At 42.5% G+C, this 14,294-nt stretch overlaps 1 protein-coding gene across 1 annotated transcript; it reads right to left on the reverse strand.

Annotated features, from left to right (window-relative positions):
- Positions 1 to 492: 492 nt before the first annotated feature.
- LAMTOR5 (late endosomal/lysosomal adaptor, MAPK and MTOR activator 5) lies at positions 493 to 6,053 on the reverse strand. Its single transcript, XM_072137410.1, has 4 exons — positions 5,896 to 6,053; positions 4,525 to 4,586; positions 3,959 to 4,076; positions 493 to 883 (listed from the first exon to the last, which is right to left on the reverse strand). Exons 1-4 carry the CDS (start codon positions 5,931 to 5,933, stop codon positions 823 to 825), a joined length of 279 nt encoding a protein of 92 aa, XP_071993511.1. The 5' UTR covers positions 5,934 to 6,053; the 3' UTR covers positions 493 to 822.
- Positions 6,054 to 14,294: the final 8,241 nt, after the last annotated feature.

The following is a 14,294-nucleotide window of genomic DNA, read 5'->3' on the forward strand; positions in this document are numbered from 1 at the left end:
ACCCATTTATTAGGGGTCAGCGTCAGAAAAAAAAAATTGACTTTCAACATCCTCCAACTCCGAAAAGCAAAATAGACACTGGCGCTCAGGACAGAAAAATTGTCCAAGGGACAAAGATTTAAAATGTACCTCATTACCGATAGCTTGTCAGAAACCAAGCCAGCGGAGGCAAGGACACTTTATATAAATCTCCCCCATTATATTGGATCATACAGCCACTGTCCTCCCAACAGGCAGAAATGGTACTAGATTTAGCTGCCCATGTAAATGACCACAAAGCAGAGAGGTATGTAGAAAAGCTGAACTGCGAATGGCGAGGATAACAGACATCAAAGTCCAAGGAGTGGAAGGTCTTCGAGATGATAATAGTAAGTAGTCCCCTTATGAATAAAATGTATTTCATTTTCAGTGACGTCAATACCTAAAATACATTTTCTGACAATACATATAAGACATTATGAAGATCACTTCTTCAGTGAGCCATTAAAAAGGTAACTTCTAACCAGTTTTTTTAATTTTATTTCTTGACCAAAGTGATACATATTTTTACTATTACAAATTCTGTATGTCCACACTTTTTTGTTAAAAATGTATATCTCAGCCAGAGGATATAGAAATGCATTCCATTATGTTAATCAAGCTCAATGGGAAAAAAAAATATATCTGTTACATAGCAAAACAAGAATGCAAACTTTTGCCAATTTTAAAACATTTAGACAAAAAAGTTTTCAGACGTCTGACAAATTTGTTAATAAATAGTTTCATAAATGGCCTTTTAAGAGTCGCACAAGGTATTGTACTGCTCATAAATTTTTTGGGCTCCTATGATGTCATTTTGTGCACTGCTACAGTAAGGTGGTCGTGCTTCTGAATCATAATAGTTCTGCAAAGAAAATAGAGAAGACATGATTAGTTTTATGTATTGACTTAGCAACGTCACCTGTTATTTTATGGCCAAAACTTAGGCTCAGTTTACATCTATTAGGTCTTCAGTTATCTTCAGCCAAAACCAGGAGTGGTCGAACATACACAACAGGTGCAAGTCTTTTTATTATATTTTTCTAGTGTGGCCCACTCAAAGTGACACTATATCAGCCCCCTTCAAGCAACAGACTCCATCAGTCAAACAGTTGAATCTAGAAGTTTACATACACTATATAAAAAAACATACATGTTTTCACCTATAATTTAATATGAAATCAGAAAAAAACCTAGTTTTAGGTCAATTAGTATTAATAAAATTATTTATATTTGCCAAATGTCAGAATAATATGAGAGAAAATTACGGGCATTTTTATAATTTTCATACACTAGGATTGCTACAGTATTTTTTGGACTATAAGGCACACCATCAATAAATGCCTACTAAAACGTCTAGGTTCATATATAAGGCGCACCTGATTATAAGGATGAATGACCACCAGGTGGCAGACCTGTGCACAGTTCAAGGCAGCTGTTGTCTGTAAGTACGGTTCATATATAAGGCGCACTGGACTATAAGGCGCACCTTTGATTTCTGAGAAAATCAAAGGATTTTTAGTGCGCCTTATAGTCCGAAAAATACGTTATACCATTAAATAACTGGCGGTTATCCCCAGCTCCCTCTTGTGTGTATGTTTGCCGCACAGGTAATACTTGCTTATCTCTTGATTTAGGTTAGAAGTGTGGTACAATCTATTTATTTACTTTGGCTTGCATACACTCATGCTCTATACAAAAAATACCCCCTTTTTTGTGACTTTTTTGCAATCTGCTTACATTATATATTGGTACCGCAATTTTCCTAGCCCAATGTGTAATCCCTTATAGGATAATATTGTTGTATCTCTTTTTGTGTTACATAAAGGCTTTAGTCTCCAGGGGGAGCTGGGGGTCCCAGGATCTCTAACACTATCACCTGTTTGGTTTTCCTGTGGTAGATTATTTTGTGATTCTCTTTTTGTATTTTGGTGTTTTTTTGATATATGAATGAAGAATGTATTGTCTTGGTCACTTGGCATGTATCATTTTTTTTTCTTTTGGTTTAAGCTATTTTTACATGCATTGACTCTTTACCTGACCTCATTTTGTGCAGTGCTGGTCCCATTCTTTGTATTCTGAGAAAGAAAATTGTGGACTTGCAGAAGTCTGTTGCATCCTTGGATGCAATTTCCAGATGCCTGAAGGTGCCTCGTTTATGTACAAACAATTAGAAGTACAAAAAAGAAAGGAATGTCCAGTGATCACACAGAACCGGTATCCTACCTGAGCGGTGTTCCAGAGATAAACATTCTTTGATCCAAAAGGTGCATATTATCATGAGAACAAAAGCCCTTTTGAAGATGCTGGCTGAAGCGGGCGCGTCTAAATACATAATGGTGGCGTTGGAGAGGGGCGGATCTGTCCTGACTTACAATATGTTATGATTTACATCACTGTAACTGGCCAGTCTGCATTGACTGGTCAGTTTCAGATAGACATCGCAGGACCAATCAAAATTGGTCATGCGATGTCAGTGGGTGGGTGTCGCCTTGCAATCCCCACCCGCTCCTAACACTCGTCAGCCTGTTGCGAGACAGGAGAAGAAGCACTCCCATCCAATATATCAGACTGTGAGCGCTAAGTCACTGCGCTCAGCGTCCAATATATCGGATGTGGAACGCTAAGAAGTTAAGGATAACAAAGTTAATGTTTTGAAGTGGCCATCACAAAGCCCTGAGCTCAGGTGCAAGCAAGGTGGCTACAAACATGGCTCAATTACACCAGTTCTGTCAGGATGAATGGGCCCAAATTCCTACCAACTATTGTGGAAAGCTATCCAAAAAGGTTTGACCCAAGTCATACAGTTTAAGGCAAATGGTGCCTTAATGCTAAGGAAATGTATGTAAACTTTTGTCTTTAAAGAAAGTAATAAAAATGCCTTAAAAATGCTCTCATCCATTCTGGCAATTCTCATATTCTGGCAAATATAAATAATTTTGGTAATTGACCTAACATGGGAAAGGTTTACACTGATTTCATGTGGGGGGGCCAGAAGTTTGACGTAAAAGTACTGCATTTTGCGGGAACGCGCCTCCCGCGATGCAGTACTATTACCTCAAATGTTGGGAAGGGGTTAAAAACCCTTAACCCCTTTATCACCACCGCTTGTTTTCAGCTAAATGACCGGGGTGTATAGCTTATTCATGAGCATTTATTAACTATTTCAAGGGGGGCACAAACAATCAATTTTTATTTTAGAATTTTAGCACTCCCAGTCCCCCCCCCCCATCCCCCGCTAGCCACTACTATTTTACCTTTATTCTCTGGTTCACTATGAATTCGGTGATACCTCATTTATGTCGTTTTTCTTATCTTTTTTCTATTACCCTTAGCAAAACCAAGATTGTAGAAAATTGTTTTTGTTTTTTGTTTTTGTTGTTTTTGTTTTTCAACTTTTCAAGGCCATAAATTCTGTATTTTTCAGATCTGGTTGAGGGCTTATTTTTTGTGAAAAGAGTTGTTAGTTTCTGTCATATATTAGGGCACGTAATATTTTGATCACTTTTTGGAACATTTTTTGTGAGGGTATTTAATGAAAAATTGTATATTACGGGAAATCTTATCAGGTTTTCTTTTTTTAATGTCGTTCACTAAGCGGGTTCAATATTGTTTTAGATTTATTGTACAGATACGGACACAGTGATACCGAATATGCACTTTTTTGTGTTTTATATGTAACTGGGGGCAATTAGGGAACTTTTATTTAATTTATTATTATTATCAAATGATTAACTTTACACGATGTGGTCATGCTTTACTGCGGCGTGTAAGGTGTTAAACACCCGAGATCTGAGTTTTTTCTGATCCCGGGTGTTAGTGCTGGGTCTAGGCTGTGATGTCAAAGTCAGATACTGGCACCATATGAACTGGCTCAACATTTCCAACAAACCATGCCTCAGAGTATTCAATTTTGTTGGAGAATTAAAAATTTTCTTACCCACGGTCAGATTCCAGGCATACAACTGGCACATCGGTGGGGTCCATGGTAAGCTTAGCTGCTTGCTGAGGGAGTATAGAGATCACGCCGGCATGCTCATCAGAGAGACTTCCACAGCCTTCAAGAAGACAGAATTGTATTAGACATGTTCTACCCAAGATCCTGCATTTACACAAACGTGTGCATTTAACTCTGCATGTTAAATGTGGCACACGGTCCGACTGTGCTCTGAACAACCCCTTTATGTGCAAAATACCTGTCACATCAGGTATATTGCAGCCACAACACAAATGAGTTATGGCGCTGACCCTTCTTAAATACATATAAAGTTTGCACATAAAAGAACGTGCAAAGTCAGACAGAAAACTGCTGCAGGGACTTAAGTAAATCTGGCCCCCGGTGTGGTCAGGTCTCTTGCCTTTCAATGGAGAGGGGAGGGGTAAGAAGCGCTCACTTCCCCTCCCTTCTTCACCCAACTGTGTGCTACGCCCTGGAATTGAAGCAAATGGTTTTTCCAAAAAAATTTTCTGTATGATTAATACAAGTGAAGTAATAAAACTACTTACAACCCAAATTGAGCCCCTGGGAATCTGTGCACAAAACTCCGACAATTGATGGAATTTTCATCCTAGAAGAACATAATGAAGGGAAAAATTGTGAGAACACAGATCTACCAAGAGGATTCAGGCCCAATCTCTGCCAGGTCACACCTGCTGATCTGGTGGGCCAGGGCTCTCATGTCCCTGCCTGCCCACCACCCGCTCCGACAAACTCCTCCAAGTACGGGGGAGACAAAATAAGTAGGGTAGAGGGGAGATAGGAAGTTCATAAACACCGATTGGAAAAAAAAAAAAAACATACTGTACTGCTCCCATGTTTCCCAGCGTACATAAAAAAGACATTTTTGTATATACAAGGAATCAATTACACTGACTAAATAATCAAGTCAGTGAGAGCTTGTCAGGTTGTGGATGGCGATAGATCCCTAATAGTGACAGGTTCTTTCTGTAATTGCTTCAATGGATGATTATTTTTATTGTCCGAATCAGATGTGTAGGATAGTGACTTTCACATGTCATCTCTGTCCATTTTCTGTGCAGCTTATGTTCTACATTTTCATTTCCTAAAATCAAACTCGCTTTGCTGCTATTGTGAAATGCTGCAGATGATTTTTACTTAAAGGGATCGGCCATTATACATTACATATTTTTTAACGTGTGTGCTAATGTAGGTGGCAAGATAATAGGCAATTTACCAATATCTATCATCAAATATATTAACAGTTCTCCAACACTTCCTTGATATGAAAAGTAAAGCCTCCCGATTTTACCTCACCAGACAGACATTCCTGTCCATAAAATGGCTGCAGATAGAGAGACATGTGATCTATTTGTCCATGAACAATCGCCCTGCCAGGTCCTTATGATAGTATTCATGGATATAGGATCAAGGACCTGGAAGGAGAATTGTTCATGGACAGACAGATTACATGAACCTCCATGTAGGAGGCTTCACTTTACATATCAAAAAAACATGAACTAAAGTGGCCAACCCCTTTAAGTGGAAACAGACCTTTAAAATAATATCTGGGATTTATCCACAGAAATGTGTTTGATGCAGAAACAGCATTATAAGGCCTCATGCACACAAACGTTGTATGGGAACGTGCGCCACCCACAACTAGTCCAAAATGATCGGCTATTTTACATTGCAGCAACTGTATAAGCCACCGCTTCTTGTTTTAAAAGCAGAACCGCCAAAGGCACAATGTGGCGCTATTCACACTGTATTCACTCGTTGTAATGTTTGACCTATAACGGCAGCCAGACTGCAGCATCTAAAAACGAAAGCAAGTAGCTGAGCTGCATCACCTCCTCCTGCATGAGGACCCAGCACTGCTATCCCGGGGTGTGCTCACCAATGACTGCCACACTTACGTCTCCTCCAGGTGCTGCTCCAGAGCCGCCTCCATCATTACACGATAGATCGCACTTCCTGCAGGACGTGTTTGTGGGTCTGATCATGTGATCGCAGGCGTGGGAGGAGTCAGGAGACTGACCATATGATCGGTCACATGACAGGACGCTCATTTGGGCTGGGCTGATGCAGAGGTCAGATGTAACTGAATGTCTTATGTAGCTGAGCTGTGGCTGCACAGTACACACATACAGCATTGAGGAGAAGGTGATAACTACATCTCAGAGACCGGGTCCCTTCCCAGTCATGGGATTTAGCCGGATCTACATGAGCTGTCTGTTTTTTTTATAACTGGGAAGGAGCTATTCGCCCCCTAGTGGTGAGATCCTGAATACTTCTAGTATTTTATGTTATAAAGTTACCATCACCCTCCATACATGCTTAAATGCTCCATGTAATAAAGTTACCATAACCCTCCATACATGTGCAACACCCTCGCCGATGCAATGGCGAGGTAGTGCTTGCGAATACGTCCCACCTGTAGGTAACACCACATTACACTACATGGTCCTTATAGGATCAAGGGGAAATTGCAGTGGTTAATCCTGCCTGGCAAGGCAGATGTTAATCTGAGATGTAATTATGTCAACCAATGTCTGTGTTACATCCTGTCTTTGTGCACTGAGAGGTAATTGGAGGAGCAGCCACCACCTGACAAAAGGGAGGTAATAAAACCTCTGGCCAGGAACGTTCTAGAGGTCTTAGAGAGAAGTCTCTCCCAGAAGGGAGAAGAGACCGGTCCTAGTCAGGCCCTCTGGGTCTGCAGGACACAAGCAGAGAGTAGTTAGCTGAGCAGCAGCTCAGAGTCTCTAGCACACCAGACCAGTGCAGGAAGAGCCTAGCCCCTGCCTGAAGTGGAAGATAAGACTAGAGTTAGTGTAGTGAGGAAAGGGGTATCATCCTACCTTCAAGGGTGATACCTGAAGAGATCCAGGACCGAGCTGAAGCCTCCTCTAAGGACCCAGCTGCCTCCCAGCCTGCCCTATACATCCAGGCTGGTGACCTACATCCTGTGGCTCCCTCCAAATACCTCTCCAGTACTCCACCATCTTGTTAAAGGCACATTTGCTGTGGTTCCTGCGGTTCCAATAAAGAACTGTAAGTTGTTTTCTTCAACCTCTGCCTCCGTCTGGTCCCTGCTACTACCCCTGCCTACATCACCGGCACCCTGTCCATCACCCAGAGACTCACACTCGGGACATTAAGGGGTTGCCCCAGGGAGATCCGCTAAAGCAGCCTCTCCCTCATCATTTCTTGCCAACACCACCCTGCTGGAGACCTGCCAGGCTGTAGGACAGCCCTCCGGTTCCCCGTACCAAGCACCGTGACAATAGCGTGCTTAGGCCGCAACCGCCAGCCACTCCGGTACCGCGGGCCCCGGCTGTCTCCAGGCCTCACCTCAAGGGCTAGGCCCCGGTGGGGGATGTTGCACATGCTTAAATGCTCCATGTAATAAAGTTACCATCACACTCCATACATTCTTAAAGGCTCCATGTTATAAAGTTACCGTCACCATATTTAAAAAAGGGGAATCCCTTACTAAATTGTGAACAAGCAAGATTTCCTATAAAAGAGGGAATTTTAGGTAGGGCATTTTATACCCTGCCACAGGGTTTGCTGTGGGCATTCAGACATCACAATATTGTGGTCTTGAAAGGGTTAAGCTAAATATATTTGCTTATTTAGGCTGCATCAATCCGTGGGGATTACATTGTATTTTAAAACGCAATGCAACAGCTGAGAAGCGAAGATTTGCCTAATTACTCTGCTGTTAACATTTGCATTTACAAAACAGAATGTTAACAAAGCTTAACCCCTTCCCACCGGGTCCCGGTGCATGGAGAGGGCTCGCGGGCCGAGCCCTCTCCACAGCCGGTAAGTCTTTGCTGCATATTGCGGTACCGCGGGTGCTTTCATGTTGATCTCATGAGCGCCGCTCCCCGATGACACCTGCGCTGTATGTAGTGATACAGGCCGGCATGTGTGATGACGTCATCACGCACACACGTCTGTGTACTGCACAGCGGTGAGCACAGTCGCTCTGTGCTGCACCGCCCTGCCTATCACGGCGCCGATGTAATTGATTTTTCAGGTAATGTGGACTTGCCAGCATTTGGCAAGTCTGTACTACCGGCCGCAAAATGCAGCCTCTTGGGTCCGCCTCATGGCAGATGCTGCCCTATCACCGGACACGGTGATACCAAATATGCATGTTTTTTTCTGTTTTATATACTTTATTATCTTTTTTTATATATAACTGTGTTGATTAGGGACATTTATTTTATTTATTTAACTTTTATTATAAAATTATTTTTATTTATTTTTTACATTTTTTAATTTTATACCACAGGGCGCTGTCTGGCTATATACCACAGGGGGCTGTCTGGCTATATACCACAGGGGGCTGTCTGGGTATATATCACAGGGGGCTGTCTGGGTATATATCACAGGGGGCTGTCTGGGTATATATCACAGGGGGCTGTCTGGGTATATATCACAGGGGGCTGTCTGGGTATATATCACAGGGGGCTGTCTGGGTATATATCACAGGGGGCTGTCTGGGTATATATCACAGGGGGCTGTCTGGGTATATATCACAGGGGGCTGTCTGGGTATATACTACAGGGGGCTGTCTGGCTATATACTACAGGGGGCTGTCTGGCTATATACTACAGGGGGCTGTCTGGCTATGTACCACAGGGCGCTGTCTGGCTATGTACCACAGGGCGCTGTCTGGCTATGTACCACAGGGGGCTGTCTGGCTATGTACCACAGGGGGCTGTCTGGCTATGTACCACAGGGGGCTGTCTGGCTATATACCACAGGGGGCTGTCTGGCTAAATACCACAGGGGGCTTGCTGGCTATATACTTGGAGGCTGTGACCAATGCATTTCCCACCCCCGGCTTACACTCGAGCCAGCACTCCTACATCTCAGCTACAAACACACACAAAGTCAGCTCTGCTACAACTCATTCCCCTGATATAAAGATCTTATCTGCCTGTAACTTGTAAATTTAGCCTCCTTGTGATGTTGCTTGTTGTCAGGAAGTGCATCTCTGGGTGAGCTTGCCTTGGAATGCAGGGGGAAGAGGTGATGCAGAGAAGCTGCATCATGCTGACAAGAGAAGCTATTCATGAGAAGAATCTGCCTTACAAGACCCTAAGTCAGAAAATTTACAGTCAGATCCTGGGGCAACCAAAATTGTACACACCAAAACAATGATTGTATTATATCTGTGAAATGCTGTATTTTTCTTAATAACAGTGAATTAGAGAATGTGTTATTTTGTTATCCTGTATTTAAGAATCTTGTCTTCATGGGAATACTTCTTTAACACTAACCTCCTTACAATTACTCCAGTACCCATCACCACCAAGGGTGCGGGGAAGAGCCAGGTACAATCCTGTACCAGACCATTAATAGATGATCAGGTACTGGGGTGGCTGCATGCTGGTGCTCTGTGTGCTTTGCCACTCCAGCAACGTCAGGCTGCTACTGTATTCTATCAGGCTAGTAACAAACACACTGAAACTTCCCTCTCTAGATCACACTGTGCATACACAGTGGTTTCACTATTTTCTCTGACAAAATAGTCACCAATAAATAAAATTCACAAAGATTGTGCGCCCAAAATCCTGCATGTGTCGCATCCCCGCTGAGGTCCGCCGGAGTTCACCTTCTTCTTCCCGGTGTATGTGAGTGCATGTCTTGTGACACAATTTGACATGTTAAATCCTGCATGTTGTCCGACGGCCTGCCCCAACGATTTGTGTTGCGTGAAAGCCAGCGGTGATGCGCCAAAATCCGAACACGTTCGACAAAAAGCCCTACTAAATGCGGCGCACATCGGAAATCATTGGATATTCCAACAATAGTGCGGTCCACTGACCCTTAGTAAATGAGCCCCTTTGTTTCCATGGCCCAAGTGCATAACTTTACATTTATCTATATTAAACCTCATCAACGATTTCTCTGCCCAAGCCTCAAGCTTACACAAATCCCTCTGTAATGCTAAACTATCTACCTCAGCATTAATTACTTTACACAGCTTAGTATCACCCTTAAACATTGAAACTTGACTGTGTAAACCCACTACAAGGTTATTAATAAAAATATTAAAAAGAAGTGGCCCCAATACTGCCCCCCCCCCCAGCTGCTCCACACATATCCCTGTAGCCACCATTTTCACCCCCCTACACAGACACATACCCCTCAACCCCTGAAAATGAAGAATTTTTAGAAATTTTTGCCAAATTTCCATTTTTTTCATAGCTAAACACAAAGGATATAATCCAAATTTTTCAACTAATTTGAAGTACAATGTGTGACGAGAAGACAATCGCAAAACACCCTGGATATGTTAAAGAGAACCCGTCAGGCAAAATAACCCCCCTAAACTAAATATATTTTCATAAACTGCCATTAGAAAGCATTGCCTCTAGGACCTCATTGCTTAGGTTTACAGGCATGTAGAGGGACAATGAAGGGATAAAGATGTATGCAAATGACCTGTGAAATGTCCAATGAGTCATTAGCATATTCAAGCTGTCCAGCTTATTCATGAGTGGGAGGAACAGCCACAACCCCAGTGCTTGACTGACAGCCTGTATAATGATGTGCTTCCTGGTGGGGGTGCCCCCTGCAGCCTGTGTGTGTATGTGTGTGTGTACAGGAGAGATACAACAGCTCCAGGATGCAGCCATGTTATAGCAGAACATGTCAGGTACTGGTGTAGCTGATGTCTTTGTCTCTCACATGTCTATAGGAGAACACCGCATGTCAGCAGATGCAGCACTAGCGCTGCTTTACTATACATTACCCACAGACATGAGCAGGGAGAGGGGAGGGGTAACAGGGGTGACATCACTGCCTCTGCCTCATTTACGTAATAAAGAAAATATGATTTTACTATGATTAATTTATGAATTGACTAGATTAAGGCTGTAATGGATCCTTGTGAGCTTCTCTAACAGGTAGTGGTAAAAGGACTAATGACAGAGACCTGATGACAGGTGTGCTTTAAAGCGTAACAATGCTATAAAAAATCACAAGTAATCCAGCCCGCCTATACCAAGTATAGATGGTCTATATTACGCCCCATGTGGCTTACAGCTACAGTTAAAAGTGCAATAAATGATAAAAAGAGGGCATCCAAAAAGTATAAATCTGACGGGTCAACTGAAGCCTTCAATAATTACAAAACACTCAAAATAAATCCTAATCAATTTTTCAAGTATGTAATTGCAAAAAAGAATATGTCAGAGCAGGTTGGACCCCTTTATATTGAAAATGAGGCATTGGTGACTGCAGACCAAGAGAAGGTGGAGATGCAGCTGTGGTTCATACATCCTACTAGACTGGCTGAATGATTCAATCTAAGCTCAATAAAATAAATGTGTGCAAGGCTCCTGGAGCAGATGGGTTACACCCATGGCCGAAGTCAGCACCCGGCTTACCCAGGCAAGTGCTGGGGCCCCAGAGCACCCAGATGGGCCCATGGCACTCGCTGGCTTGATCATAAAACTCAATTACATCGGCATCCTTGTGTTGCCGATGTAATTGAGAGATGGCGTGCTGGCGTGGGTGACGGGGGAGCGGCAATGCAAGCTTATCCTAGGCAGAGCGTCTCTGCTCACTGTGCAGGACACTGGACGGTGACGTGATGACTTCACGTCGCCAGCGCCCCTGACGCTGAAAAGTTTGTGGCCCCAGAAGAGGTGAAGAGGAGCGCGGGATGGAGCCCTGGACCTACATGCTTGAGGTAATTTAACGTTTATTAATTTTCTACTGGCCACTACATGCCACCAAATGTGCATTTAATGAATTCATGGGGCAGGGGGATGTATATTCCTAATTAATGGAGCCGGCTGTTACAGTTAAAAGTTTGAGGGGCTGTATATTAATTCATGGAGCAACTGTATATTAACCCCTTACGGACGCATTGTTTTTCCGTTAATTTTTTCGCTTCCCACCTTCTAAAATCCATATCGTTTTGATTTTTCCGTGGTCAGAGCTGTGTGAGGGCTTTTTTTCTGCATAACAAACTTTACTTCTCAGTGACGTTATTTATTATTCTGTGAAGCTGGAAAAAAATTCTAAATGTGGGGAAATTGGCAAAAAAATGCATTTGTGTCACTTTATTGTGGGCTCAGTTTTTACCATATAGGCTTTATTGTATTTTAATACATTTTCAAAAATGAAAACTTTTTCATAATAATGGTGTAGGAGCGTGTGGTGTCATTTTTTGCGAGATGAGCTGACGCTTTCATTGCTACCATTTTGAGGACTGTGCGACTTTTTGATCACTATTTATAAAAATCTTTGTGATGTAAAATGGTGTAAAGGTGGCGTTTTGGATAATTGCGTGCTATCTTCCATGGAGGTTCACAGTCAGGAATAACCATTTTTATATTTTGATATTTGAGACACAGTGATGCCTGTTTTTGTGATTTTTACTGTTTATTTAGTTGTATATCAGTTGTAGGGAAAGAGGGGGTAATCTTATTGAATTCTTTTTTTTTTTACAATTTTTTTTTTAAACCTTCTAGGGCAGGGGTCCCCAAACTACGGCCCGTGGAACGTTTCTATGCGGCCTTGGTTGCATCCGGCCGCTGCGTTCGGCAGTTTGGCAGGGGCCTCCGTCTGGACAGGAAGCTCCTGCCAGTCACAGTGAAGTGCTCGATGCGGCCGGAAACGGCCGCTCGAGCACTATTATTGCAGGTGGAGCAATGTGGCCGGAAAACCGCGACACGGGAGCCAGAGGTGAGTATATGATTTTTAATTTTTTTTTAAAACAGCAGTAAAAACATTATGCCTAATAACTATTGGTGGGGGGACATATAAAATAACTAATGATGGGGGGCATATAAAATAGCTAATGGTGGAGGGGCAGCATCGGAAATAATTAATGGTGAGGGGCAGCATATGAAATAATTAATGGTGGGGGGCAGCATAGGAAATAATTAATTATGAGGGACAGTCTCGTAATTAATAGGGCAGCATATTCAATAATTAATGGAGAGGGGTCCCAGTATATTTAATAATTAATTGACCCAATTAATTTATTCATTGGGCCAATATATAAAATAGTTCACAAGGGGGTGCAGTATATTAACCCCTAGGCGCACCAGGACGTTATAGTACGTCCCCGGGGCTAGATGCTTAGCGCACGGGGACGTTCTATAACGTCCTGCTTCTGGCACCGGCTCACGACCGGAGCCGGTACCAGAAGCAGCGGCTGTCAGCTGTCTAGTACAGCTGACAGCCTGCGCTAACACCCGCGATCGGAGCCGGCTCCGATCGCGGGTGTTAACCCCTTACACGCCGCGGTCAAACATGACCGCGGCGTGTAAGGGTGTTTGCGCTGTGGATCGGATCCTCCGTGCCGCTTACCGGGGGATCCGATCCACTTCTGGGCAGCTCCGAGGACTGGCATGTGCCCCGGAGCTGCCCGGTCTCCATGGCAGCCAGACCCCTTCCGGGTCTGGCTGTAAACTGTCTGAGCATGCGCAAGCTTGCTCAGACAGTTTACACTGCTCTACAATAAAATAGTATTGTAGAGCAGTGTATTGAACTTAAACCAGTGATCAGAGCATCACTGGTTTAAGTTCAAGTATGTAGAAGTAAAATTATGCAAAAACAGTTAACACTACACATTATAATAAATAAAAAATAAATACATAAAAATATAAGCCCCTAAAATGTCACTTTCCCATAAAAACACTTAATAAAGTATAAAAAACACAAAAACACAAAAAACCCCGCATATTTGGTATTGCCGCGTCCGTAACAATCTGTATAATAAAACAGAATCGTTACTGGACCCGCACGGTACACGCCGTAGAAAAAAAACCGCAAAAACGTTCCGAAAAAATATAATTTTTAATTATACCCTATCAAAAAATGCTCTAAAAAGTAATTAAAAAAATGTTATGCACTCCAAAATAAGCTGACTAAAAAGAACAACTCTTCTCGCAAAAAATAAGCCCCTAACCAGATTTGTCAGCCGAAAAATAAAAAAGTTATGCATATGAAAAGATGGTGATGCTAAAATGAACAAGATTTTCTCCAAATTGGTTTTTATTCAGTACAATTGAATAAAATACACAAAACCCCACATATTTGGTATCCCTGCGTCCGTAACAATCTGCATTATAAAACAGAATCGTTATTAGATCCGCAAAGTGAACCCCGTAAAAAACAAAACAAAAAAAAGCTCCAGAAAAAAGATAATTTTCAATTAATACCCTATAAAAATGCTCTAAAAAGGGATTTAAAAAATGTTATGCACTCTAAAATAAGACCACTAAAAAGAACAATCCTTCTCGCAAAAAATAAGCCCTTAAACAGATTTGTG

Source organism: Engystomops pustulosus, chromosome 2, assembly GCF_040894005.1.
Source record: "Engystomops pustulosus chromosome 2, aEngPut4.maternal, whole genome shotgun sequence".
Taxonomy (NCBI): domain Eukaryota; kingdom Metazoa; phylum Chordata; class Amphibia; order Anura; family Leptodactylidae; genus Engystomops; species Engystomops pustulosus.

What these genes read in the sequence shown, in the direction of transcription:
- LAMTOR5 (XM_072137410.1), bottom strand. Translation starts at nt 5,933, where the DNA reads ATGATGGAGGCGGCTCTGGAGCAGCACCTGGAGGAGAC. An exon ending in CCAGGGGCTCAATTTGGGTT is followed by an intron (nt 4,077 to 4,524) that starts GTAAGTAGTTTT and finishes GTCTTCTTGAAG; the next exon opens with GCTGTGGAAGTCTCTCTGAT. An exon ending in TGCCTGGAATCTGACCGTGG is followed by an intron (nt 884 to 3,958) that starts GTAAGAAAATTT and finishes TTTTCTTTGCAG; the next exon opens with AACTATTATGATTCAGAAGC.